This window comes from Moschus berezovskii, chromosome 3, assembly GCF_049115385.1.
Source record: "Moschus berezovskii isolate FMDL1 chromosome 3, NW_MosBer_1.0, whole genome shotgun sequence".
NCBI classification, from domain to species: domain Eukaryota; kingdom Metazoa; phylum Chordata; class Mammalia; order Artiodactyla; family Moschidae; genus Moschus; species Moschus berezovskii.
The window spans coordinates 106,501,099-106,514,232 of record NC_142462.1 but is presented as its reverse complement, the minus strand read 5'-3'; the positions used below and the strand labels follow the sequence as shown (position 1 = coordinate 106,514,232).

The window sequence follows — 13,134 nt, the reverse complement described above, 5'->3', positions numbered from 1 at the left end:
GTGCTCTTTGGTCTTGCAGTGATGGATTCCAAATACGGGAGATGAGAATAGTCTTTCAAAACTACATTAGGAATTTTTTTCAGGAGGGTCAAATATTGATGACTTACATGAATGCTTAGTCTGTGATTACAGTGTGTATGCCAACCGTGGTACTATTATTAAATAGATAACCTTACATGTATTGTAAGTATTCATGTCACCATGCAAGGAATCTTCCTCCTCCTGCTTGAGTGGCAGACACAAGGTTTTATGTAGTTTTTGAAATCGTGAGTCTTGCACACATGTTGTCCTCTTGAATAGTGAAAACTCTGCTATCAATCTTTATCCACAGAGCGCAGAATTCTACAAAGTTACCACCGAGCAATACCAGAAAGCTGCTGAGGAGGTGGAAGCAAAGTTCAAGTAAGTCTTTAATAGAGTTATCATTGTTTACCCTTCCCGACAAGAGGAAAGCACACCTTGACCACTCTTTATCACGTTAGCCCTCTGGAATACTGGGAAGTGTGTTTGGACCCATATCGCTATCATGGAATTCAATGCAGGGGACAGGCCTCGGATGAAAGTGTGTTGCAGCTCCATTTTATGAACTCTGGGGAACTTTAAAGCAATCGTGGCAGTGTTTTCATTTGGAATATTATTTTAGTAGGATACCCCCGATTATGAAGGGGATGTTAAATTGTTGCTTCTAACAGTAGACACACAGAGATCATTCACTTTCATATAATAAAATGATGGGCATGTCCGAATTTGGGTATCTGTCTTTCTCCCGTTTAAGCTGTTTTCATTTCTTCACGTGTACCTTGAAAACATTTAAATCACAGAACTTTCCCTTGCCCTTGATTCTGAAGGTGATGTTAAATTGCTCCCTGTATTAATCCTTGGGATGATTAAATGAATGTTCTGTAATTGATGGATCAGAGTGTCCCTGACCCATAGCCCTGTACTTTCCCTTTGCTTTCAGAACTCACATTAGGTAAGAAAACATCATTCAGAATTTTCCTGAGTGTATAGATACTTCTGTTGTGTGACCCCTATTAGTCGCACTGCGCAAATTAGTGAAGCACAGAAAGGTGTTGTGACAGGTTTAGTCAAAAGACTGTATTAGGCTCTGACCTCCTTCCTTGGCATGTTTATAAGCATTTGATAAAATGATTAAACCCTAGTGTAGATTGTTATACTTTCTGCCTTAGTGTAATTTGTGTGGTAATGGATATTGGTGTTATTTTTTTAGAAAAAGTATGGTTTAAGGTATATTTAAATAGACAGAACTTTCAAGTCTTCCTTAGTGAATTATCTCTTTAGGAGCAGACAGGAAAGACCTTCTAAAAATGAGCCATAAATCTCACTCTTAAAGGTTAATGTGCTATCTTCAGAATTTAGATATGGAATTGGATAGATTTGATTTTCAAAGACACTCTCCATATGTATTCTTAAAGTTAGGTTTTTATCTTTCCCACGAATGGTAAAGCAGTGTTTTTCAAACCTTTCGTCTCTGTACTGTGAGAACCTTTCACTTGGCACCCTGGGTCTGTCTTCTTTGTAAGATTGAAGCTATACAAATAAGTAAAATTTAAGATAAATCAAAGGAGATCTGTTCTGACCAGGATGATCTATGAAATCATAAAGAAGATGACATTTTAGTTGAGGCTTGAGGAAGAGTATCGAGTAGTCTGGAAGGAAAGGTGTTCAAAAGGAATACCATGCCCAGGAGCTGGTGGGTGACAAACTAGTTAAGATCAGTGGTTTGTCGCAGAGAGACCAGTGCGAGGTAAAGTGGAAAAGTTAGTAGGGGCTTTCATGATCTGCTGAGCTGAGAAGTTGATCTTCATCTAGCTGGAATCATGGTCTTCAGGTGGTGCAGCGGTAGTGCATCCACCTGCCATGGCAGGAGACTCAAGAGACTCAAGTTCAGTCCCTGGGTCAGGAAGACTCCCCGGAGCAGGAAATGGCAACTCACTCCAGTATTCTTGATTGAGCAATCTCATGGACAGAGGAGCCTGGCAAGCTCCAGTCCATGGGTTACAAAGAGTTGGACACTATTGAGCACACACACACACAAGTTACACACACATTGCAAGGTGTTTGGCCAGGTGAGTACCCTGAGTTCTGTGCTCCTTTAATAATAATAAACTGACAGTTAATGCTAGGTTTGATTGGAGGCATGGAAAAGAAAAATAAAATGCCAGAAATACCAGTTGAGAAGTCTCTGTAAGTGAAAGAAAAGAGATGGATGCAAAAGTCACTGAGAGATTAGATGTGAATTAGTGATTAATTGGTGTACTGGTTTGCTAGGGCTGCCACAGACTGAGTGGCTTAAACAACAGAAGTTTATTTTCTCACAGTTGGGGAGGCTGGAAGTTCAGGGTCAAGGTGTAAGCAGGATTGGTTTCTCCAGGGGCTTTTCTTCTTGGCTTACATGTGACTCTCTTTACATGGTCTTCCCTCTGTCCATCTGTGTCCTCATCTCCTTCTCTTACAAATCACGGTGGATTAGGGTCTACCCTGATCATTTCAACTTACCTCTTTAAAAAATCTGCTGTCCAAATTCACTCTCTGAAGCACCAGGCATTAGGATTTCAACATACAGATTTTGGGGGAGATGCATTTCAGCCCACAGCAGACATTTGGATAGAAGGGATAAAGGAGAAACAGGAATATAAACTTAGTGTGTTGGAAAGAAAATTGGCAGAAGCTGAATTTCACAAACAATGATTTTGGATGAAAAGAATATCTCTTCTGAAGCCACACCCAGCTGCCATGTCATGGCCCTGGAAAGCATATAGTCCGGCCTGGACTGGCCTACTGCAGAATGAGAGACTGCATGGAGCACAGAGGTAAGTCATGACGACTGACCTCCACTATGGCATGGATCTGTAGGGTGGACTTAGTTTTAAGCAGAGCCTCAACAGCCATGGGGTCGCACAGGGTCGGACATGACTAAAGCGACTTAGCAGCAGCAGCAGCAACAGCATCATCCTCTTTTATCTTTAGAAGGTGTTGTTCTTGATCAGCTCCTTCTCTCATCCGATGTAGTAGACAGTTTAACTTTTCCCAAAGCAAATGGTGGCCCTTGTACTCAGCTTCTGGGAGTAACCTCTAAATCCTTGGAATTTCCCAAGTGAAAGAAATGTCTTCTCACATAATGGGCCCCTTGGGCCATGTGGTATCAGCCCAGGGCCAAAGACTGAAGTCAGCCACATGAGCAGTCAGGCCAGCTTCTGTGTCGAGGCCCCGGTGAAACTCTGGACACCGAGATGGGGTGAGCGTCTCTAGTTGATGCTGCTCTACATTTGTCACATACACGGATACCAGGAAGGTTGTGCCTCCTGGGGACAGTGGGAACATGCATTGGGAGCCCTCTCAGACTTTGTCCTGTGTTTCTCTTCCTTTGGCTGATTCTCTGTAGCACTTCCCATAACGAGCCATAGTTCTGAGTTTAGTAGCTTTAGTGAGTTCTGTGAGTCCTTTTATCGAATTTTCAGAGCTTAGGGTAGTTTGGGAACCCTCTTGAACTTGCAGTTGATACTTGCAGACGTTAGGACAGTCTTAGGGACCCTGTGCTCAGACTTTGCAGTTTGGCCAACTCCGGTGCCAACAGAAATTCAGGGATGTCAGGAGCTGGTTCTTCAGAAGGTGGTTTTCTTTATGTCATTTTTTTCAGCTACTTCCTGCTAGGCTGAACCTCCTAAAATATGGTATTTTGATTTGCAGCTTCATGCCAAGGAAATGATAGTGCTTCAGCTGTAAGAGATGTTTACCGCCTTTGAAGGCACAGAGATTCCTCAGTGGAATTGTTTCTCCTCAGAAACTTGGGGATCTCAGATAATCATGACATCTTCAGTCTTTGGCAAGACCGTGTGCTGCATCCTTTCCATTGCAGAGCTGAACTCAGCTGACCCTCCTAGACAGCACACCCTGGAGGACTTTGAGGAGGGTTTCGCTCATTTTATCTGATGGAAGGATTCATTTGGGTACATCTTCATTATCGGAGATGGAAGCTTCTTAAAATGCAATTTCAAGGGCACCGTTACACACCTGATGGGGGTGGAGGGCTCCATGCAAACTCACAGTAAAGAGAGAGAATAAAGAACACTCAGAGCGTTTGAGGCTGCACATGATGAATACCAGTTACACCGGAGCATCCTGCAGGACAGCTGATGGGATTATCTTAGGGATGTTAAATGTTAACTTATATTTCAGTCCCTCACTTTATAGTATGGCAGCACACCATGGAAGCACTTTAGAGCCAACAGAATCACGCTCCCACTCTCCCCCCTTTGTTTTATTAGCACATCGTTCCTTCATAGTGCTTCTGTGGAACATGCCCTCAGCTGTGCTGTCAGTGTATAGCCATGAAGGAGACAGGTGGGTCTTCCCAGCATGAAACTTAGCAGCTCATCACAGGAGAGCAGGTGGAAGACAGAATTTTAATAACCCAAAGCTTCCCCAAAAATCCAGAGTGAGTTCTACTGTGGTGAGATAATTGCATCCCTAATAAACATAAAGTTCTTGAAAATTATTTATCATTTTTTCAATGGAAATTAAGTAATTTGGGATCAAGAATGTGTGTTTACCTTCATCCAAGAACTTTCCCCTCCAAAAAAGCTTTAAAATTAGCTATAAAACTGAAATCACTGGGTAAACTCACTGATATATATACACACACACACACACACACCCCCCCATATCTAGCTTTTATTCAAAAGGTACACCTTTTCAGCTCAACTGAAATGGTCATTATAAGCACTTCTTACCACCTTTATCACCCTTTGTTATTATCTGTTAAATAGAGCAAATTATGCCGTTAGTTCTGGGTTAGTTTTCTGGCAGTAATACCATGTTGTAGTTCTGTTACTGAAAATTATGTTCAGTATTAATCCTTGTAGTCTACCTTATAGATTATTAATTAAGCAAAATATTAAGTGTTACATTGATAGTGCTTATTAGCACAGATAGGTCTAGCACAAAGTAAATGCTCAATAAATATTATATTTTCTTTTTATTATATATTGTTATTTTTATATTAATATTTTATTGTTATATCCAACTCATGTTGTAAAACTGTGCACCATTGGAGAAATTTCTGTATCTAGTTGCAGACAAAATCAAGATGCTGTTAAAACCTCCTGGGGACTTCCCTGGCGGTCCAGTGGCTAAGCTTTCCACTGTAGGCAGCACAGTCTCCATCTGTAGTCTGGGAACTAAGATCCCCACATGCCACGGGGCGGGGCCAGAAAAAGTTTTTTTAAAAATAACAAACGAACAAACACACTGTAGGAACTTATGGAGGTTTCTGTATTTGTTTTTAGAAAAAAAAAAAACAGCTCCCCAAAGAGCATTAGAGAGAGATCATAGCCATGGGCAGTTCATAGTCCAGCCAGGAGACAGCACGTAAAGCTCTTATGACAGGACAGCCCAGTACGTGGTGTGTCAGAGCTCTCAGGATGTACAGACAGAATAAGGAATGTGCAGACAGTGCTTCAGGGCTCCGTGTTATGGTCAGCATCAGAATCCAGTTGCCCTCAGTGGCTTGTTGTCGATATACCACACCTACAGAGAGGAAACGTTACCACAGTGTTATGTACACACAAGTTGTCTTTAAAATACAGAAACAAACTTGAAACAAATGTGTGGAGCAATATCAAAGAAATGTGAGATATCATAAAGGCAGTGTAAACCTTGGGAAGACAGTGTAATAGCAAACAGAAGCATTTCAGAAACTGGTCTTTCGTTCCCATGTTTTCCTTTAGAAAATGGACTGGCCAGTTCTCCCTTCCATTAAAACGTATATGGCAAGTGGCATACTGTTGAAAATATTTTTGGACTGATTTCATTAGAGGTGTAACTTTTTAACTTGGCTTCAGTGTCTTTGAAATATGAAGCACTCGTAAAGCATTGTGATTGTGTGCGGTTGGACGTGAATACTGGTAATGCTCCTTTGTGTGCCAGGTGTTAGCAGGGGTTTTCACTTTTATCCTTGAACGAAGTTGTTCAAACCTGACTTATAAATTTAGGCTCATGGAAGAAGCCTGGGTTATCCTTGTAACGTATTAGAAGATTAGTTACCCCGTGGAAGGAGTTTAGGTGATTGCAGAGTATCTGAGGAATGCTTTGCAAAAACTCGTACAGATAAAATGGCTTTTTAAAGTATTATATAGTCAAGTGTTGGCATCAATGTAAAATTCTTTTCACTTTAAAATGTCCTTAGTTTTAGTAGGGTTTCACTTTGGCCATGCTGTTCAGTTTCTCTTTGGGATATGTGATTTTAATAGCTACGCTACGAATGAGTCAGTGAAGCTGAGGATGACACGCCAGTGGTGTCAGCAGGTGTTCCTCGTGTTCTCTGCAATTACACATGTGGTTATGGACAGTTTTAAGCAACAGTGTTTAAAGATCCTGCTTAATTGGCTGTAAAATAATTAAATAAGGTTTTGACTGGCAAATTTATAATTCTGGTAGATGCATAAGCCAGTGGGCTTGAATGTCAGTGTGACTTCAGTTTGAAAGTATTAGATTAATAGAACTAATTGTACTGCAGGTACACAGTTTACTCTGATTAATAGTCTTAGAGCTCTTCGAAAAGTTTCACCGGACAAATTTATGTTACTTACCATTCTGCTTAAACTTTTAATTAAAACCTATTTCCAAAGTTTGAGATGTTTAGCATCGCTGTGCGTCTTCCCATTTTTTCGAAAGTTGAACTCCTGTAATTTTTCAGTGATGCCAGCTGCCTCATTGAGGAACTTGCCTTATCAAAAGGATTAAAATTACATGCTGTCAGGCGTGTATCTGTGTCTGCAGCTGACGGTTTCGCTGCACATCGTCTCTAACACTTATTGATGTCTGTTTATAACCTACTTTCGTGCTGACTGAATGGCTCTGATACACCAAATGTACATGATAAATGTTTTATCTCTGATTCTCATTGATTGATTTCTAAATGATCAAATGGTTTATCTCAGTAAGACACTAATTCACATTGATCAAATTCCAAATGACCAAGTCAACTTGGTTTTCTGCTGAACACAAATTGTATTAAAACAACATTACTTGAACATGCTGGCCCTTCCAATGCAGGAGTTATGTTACCAGCAGTTACAATATAACTAGAGTTATTGTATTATAAAGATGTCTCCTCCATAATGAAAAGTTTACACAAGAAGAAAAGAATGCAATATTACAGGAAGAACAAGGCTTCAGGCAAGGATTGGGGCTTTTACTAACTAATTCCACATTTGTATTGGGCCTTCACCCCCCTCCTTTTTGTTTTTTTTTTTTTAATTTGAAGGGCTGTGAGCAGGAAATATAGCAACTGCAATGGTGACATTTTATTCCCTACGATCCTTAGAGTCAAGCAACACCTTGATTATTTAGTAAGAGACTTAGCAATTGAAGGGGTTAAATTCTAGAAAAAGTAAATATACCTGTACTCCTTGTATGTACACTTGATTGTAATTGCCTCATTAAAAGTGTAGCATTATGTGTTGTTTTCGTTTTTTTAAACATCAACTCACCACTGTCATCTTCCACAGTGTTTCACGTTCCCACTAGAGTTTGTCCGATAGCAAATACCCACTTGGCTGAAATGTAGTCTTGATTACCTCGAACACCTCACTCCTCAGGCAGGTTATTTATTATAGCTTTGACTTGTGTCTTCCATCTCTCAAATGTAAATTTTAACTGCCAGTCTCTTTAGGGCATTCAAGCCAAGAAGGTTTTAAAGTTGAAAAAGATAAAAAGAAAGAAGTTATTATTGATCCTCATCTAAAATATGGACCTAAATAGTTGTTTTACTTCGATCTAAGACACTGCCTACCATGAGTATGGCAGCCCCTTCTGTCCTTCATCAGGGGATGTGTGGAGAGGAGCCGGCCACCTCAAGCTAAGAAGCTGTGTGTCATTCTTTTCCCCCACATACCGCAACACAGCAGGCCAGTTTCAAGGAAAGTGAGAACTGCTTTGGAACACACCAGTATTTGAGTATATTTCTTATGATGGGCGTGTATTTGCTTAGATTTCTAAAGAAACTAGGTGATTAAGGCCTTTTCCCCTGCTTTAAGGTCGGATCCCTCCTAATCACATCTGTCTAGTTAGCTAGTTAGTTTTCTTCTTCTTCCTTTAAGTGGGAGCTCTTTCCTTAGTCTACATACTTAATTGTCTAAGGTAACAGAAGATTAAATGCCGGAAACACGAACACCACTTGGGAGTTAGGTTTCCACCTGCATCAATTCTGCATACATTTGATTATAATTGCCTATTTAGAAGTATAGGGTTGTCTGTTGTTTATGTTAAGACATGACACCGTGAAACTCCTGGAAGAGAGCACAGGCAAAACAGCCTACGGCATAAATTAACAGTGCTTTCCTAGGTCAGTTTCCCAAGGCAATAGAAACAAAAGCAAACAGAAACAAATGGAACCCAAACTCACAAGGCCCTGCACAGCAAAGGAAACCAGAAGCAAAATGAAAAGACACCCCTTAGCCTGGGAGAAAACACTCGCAAATGATGCAGCCGACAAGGGCTCAGTCTCCAAAACACACAAACAGCTCATGCAGCCCAGTCTCCACTCAGGATGGGCAGAAGACCCAGACAGACACCTCTCCAAAGCAAACACCCAGAAGGCTACCAGGGACCTGAAAAGATGCTCAGCAGGGCCAACCATCAGAGAAATGCAAGTCAAACCACCGTGAGGCACTTCCTCACACCAGCCAGAATGGCCATCATCAAAATGATCAAATACCAAATTCCGGAGAGATTGCTGAGAAAAGGGATTCCGCTGTCCCCTATACGCACGCTGCTGGTGGGAATGCAGACTGGTGCAGCCACTGTGAAAAACAGCACAGAGTGTCGACCGTTCCTCACAGCATCCCACTCAGTCCAGAAGCATCTGCAGAAGGGGACAGGGCAGGATGGCAAAGTGGATGAATATAGGACTAGGAGATGGAATATAGGAGTGAAAGGGCAGGACAGGGATATAAGCCCTAAGATGGTATTATCTATTTCACAAAACAATAGAAACTGCAGCCGTCTCATGAACATGGGCAGTAGGTCTCCAGGTCTAGAGGGTCACGGTGGAAACCTCTTTATCATTTCAACAGTGTGTGTGTGAAGGAACCTCAAGCAGAGACACATGCCGGCGGAACCAGATTGGCCACATCCTGCCTTCAATCCATGACCTGGAATTCTCTTCCAGGCCTCAGCAGTGGCAACTGGGGCTTGTTTGGGTTACTCCAGGAATCTTTTTTCCTTTAATACAGTCCGTTTATGTGTTTCATGGAAATTATTAAAACCAGTCTTGTTGCAGCCCTTAGGTTAGTGGTCATAAGCTCCTGAATTCATGATTTGTTCTGCGTGAGATAACGAATCATTCTGTTTTTCCCCTCTAGGAACATTAGCATTGAACTTTCTGCTTTAATCAATACAATCCATTAAGAATCTAGTGTTACTCTACATGGTTATATGAAATATTAATTGCACACTGTTAGTTAGACAAATGAAGATTCTACCAAAATGATAGCTTGTTTCTTTCTTTGTATCATATTATTTAAATGAGAACATTTTATATTCTGAGATGCATGATATTTTAGAATTATTGATCCTTGCTTATTGAGTAATTAACTACACAGCTCATAGTTTCCTAAAGGTATTTCTAACTGTTTTCCGCTTGCTGATTGCAGCAAGAGTTCATTTACTTTTTAAAGGATCCGGTTGGAAATAATTTTAAAAGAATTGTACTTTGATGTTTTCAAAGCTGAGAAAAAGTTATTTTGCTTTTTGAGTGCCACTCCGCTACAGGTAGAAAGCAGAGAAGCTTGTAGGGGGGCCAATTAGAGTTAATTACTGTCTGACTGACCGGCCACGTACAGGAATACTTGTAGGAGGTAGATTTTCAATTCTTTCCTTGTGTCATATTTTCAAAGTTTAACCATCTAGAGCCTTAAGTATGGTTAAAAATTACATCAAAGAAGTTGTCTCTGCACAAAAGTAAGCTGTCAGGATGGTCTCTGGCAGTTTGTATAGGCCCAGCCATATGGTGCTATCTCCTTGTGTTTCATCACTCCCTGGTTTGGGAACCCTATTCCGAGTGCTATCAGCCCTTCCTTCTCTCAACCAGATAATTAACCTAGGGTTGCCCACTCACTGTATCTAGGGTAAAACCACGGTATTAACATTGAAACCAGAACTTTCAGGGTACTCATACTTGATCGGGCCTTCCTATTGTTTATTTGAATGTATAATGTCCAGATTATCTCTCTTGGTGTCCGTCTATCAAGGATTACTATTTCTGGCTCTTGGCAGTTTTTCTTAAAATGTAAGCAAACAAAATACAAAAGTTGATAAATTTGGAATTTATTCATTAAAATGTTCTGCTCATCTTAAGACACCATTTTGAAAATACTAAAAATAGGTAAAAGACATGAACAGACTCTTCAAAGGAAGATATAAGAATGGCCAATTAGCACACAGGAAGTGCTAATAACATCATTAGTTATCAGGGAATTGCAAATTAAAACCACTGGAATGGTAAAAATCAAAAAGATTGACAGTACTAAGTGTCTGAAAGGATGTAAAGAAACCAGAGTTTTCCTGCTTTGCTGGTAGGGGGTATAAAAGAGCAAAGTCACTTTGGAAGAAGGTTGACAGTTTTTATAAATTTAAACATTCATTTGCTCCATGACATAGAAATTCCAGGTCTAGGTATTTACCGAAGAGCAAAGAAAATACTCTTGGTGGTAAGAATCCCCCTGCCAATGCAGGAGGCATTGGAGACTCAGGTTTGAGCCCTGGGTCAGAAAAATCCCCTGGAGGAGGAAATGGCTACCCATTCCAGTATTCTTGCCTGGAGAATGGCCAGAGGAGCCTGATGGGCTATAGTCCATGGGGTCACAAAGAGTCAGACACAACTGAGCATGCATGTATGAGAGAGAAAGAAAATACGTATCTCCAGAAAGATTTGTATATCCATTCATATCAGGTTTATTCATACTTGTCAAAAATTAGAAACCGTTCATATGGTCACCAGCGAAGGACTGGATTTAAAAAGTTGTGGTATATTCACACCGTAGAATACTGTTCAGCAGTTTTTAAGAAAAGCAAACCGTTAATTCATATAACAACATAGATTAATCTCAGGAACCTGTTAAGCAAAAAGAAGCCAGACCCAAGACATTATCCATTATGTGATTCCATTTATGTGAAGTTCAAAAAAAGGAAAAGATTGGTCTACACTGATAGAAATCAGCAAGTAGTTGATGGGGATGGAGGGGGACTTGACTGAAAACAGGCCCATGTGAACTTCCTGAGCTCTTGAGGATATTTGTTTCCTGGGTAGTACTTACCCAGGTGTATTTACAATTTTTGCCACAGTGTGAACACCTGAGGTCAGTGCATTTAGGAGAGTGAAAAGGTTGGCTTGAAGCTCAACATTCAGAAAACAAAGATCATGGCATCTGGTCCCATCACTTCATGGGAAATAGATGGAAAAACAGTGGAAACAGTGTCAGACTTTATTTTTTTGGGCTCTCAAATCACTGCGGATGCTGATTGCAGCCATGAAATTAAAAGACGCTTACTCCTTGGAAGGAAAGTTATGACCAGCCTAGATAGCATATTAAAAAGCAGAGACATTACTTTGCCAACCAAGGTCCATCTAGTCAAGGCTATGGTTTTTCCCGTGGTCATGTATGGATGTGAGAGTTGGACTGTGAAGAAAGCTGATCGTTGAAGAATTGATGCTTTTGAACTGTGGTGTTGGAGAAGACTCTTGAGAGTCCCTTGGACTGTAAGGAGATCCAACCAGTCCATTCTAAAAGAGATCAGTCCTGGGTGTTCATTGGAAGGACTGATGGTAAAGCTGAAACTCCAATACTTTGGCCACCTCATGCGACGAGTTGACTCACTGGAAAAGACTCTGATGCTGGGAGGGATTGGGGGCGGGAAGAGAAGGGGACGACAGAGAATGAGATGGCTGGATGGCATCACCGACTCTGTGGACATGCGTTTGAGTGAACTCCGGGAGTTGGTGATGGACAGGGAGGCCAGGCGTGCTGTGATTCATGGGGTCGCAAAGAGTCGGACACAACTGAGCGACTGAACTGAACTGAATTGTTCTTAAAATATCCTAAATTTCCTCATTTAATGTCCAAAATACTGGGAATATGCTACTTCTAACAGTAATTTGTCATAGGTAAAATAAGTTTCATACGTTTACTCACAGTCTTAAAAAACTTGTGATTTCTAATCTTTATCCATAATCATATTTTCTTACTAGAATTTGAATACTTTATCTCAGAGTCAGGGCTGTTCATTCAGTATGTTTGATCTCTATAGCTATAGGAGTAAATCTTGCTTTATTTTCTTAAAAATGTTTCCCCCCTTATTATTTTCTTTTACTTAAAAAAATCTATTGGGTATAGTTGATTTACAGTGTTTCTGTTCTACAGCAAAGTGAATCATAAACATAGGTCCCCTTTTTTAACAGATTCTTTTCCCATATAAGCAATTACAGAGTATTGAGTAGAATTCCCTGTGCTATACAGTAGGTCCTTTTCAGTTTCAGTTCAGTTGCTCAGTCATGTCCGACTCTTTGCAACCCCATGAACCACACAGCACGCCAGGCCTCCCTGTCCACCACCAACTCCCGGAGTCTACCCAAACTCATGTCCATTGAGTCGGTGATGCCATCCAACCATCTCATCCTCTGTCGTCGCCTTCTCCTCCTGCCCTCAATCTTTCCCAGCATCAGGGGCTTTTCAAATGAGTCAGCTCTTCGCATCAAGTGGGCAAAGTATTGCAGTTTCAGCTTCAACATCAGTCCTTCCAATGAACACCCAGGACTGATCTCCTTTAGGATGGACTGGTTGGATCTCCTTGAAGTCCAAGGGACTCTCAAGAGTCTTCTCCAACACCACAGTTCAAAAGCATCAATTCTTCTGCACTCAGCTTTCTTTATAGTCCAACTCTCACATCCATACATGACTACTGGAAAATCCATAGCCTTGACTAGATGGACCTTTGTTGACAAAGTAATGTCTCTGCTTTTAAATATGCTAGGTTGGTCATAATTTTCCTTCCAAGAAATAAGCGTCTTTTAATTTCATGGCTGCAGTCACCATCTGCAGTGATTTTGGAGCC

The 13,134-nt window shown here is 40.8% G+C and overlaps 1 protein-coding gene across 1 annotated transcript in view; it reads left to right on the top strand.

Annotated features, from left to right (window-relative positions):
- Positions 1-13,134, top strand: part of CHCHD3 (coiled-coil-helix-coiled-coil-helix domain containing 3) — a 293,424-nt gene that overhangs the window by 226,512 nt on the left and 53,778 nt on the right. Inside the window, exon 6 of the mRNA XM_055421290.2 lies at positions 332-402. Within this exon, the coding sequence (XP_055277265.1) occupies positions 332-402 (71 nt within the window). The remainder of the gene's footprint in view (positions 1-331; positions 403-13,134) is intronic.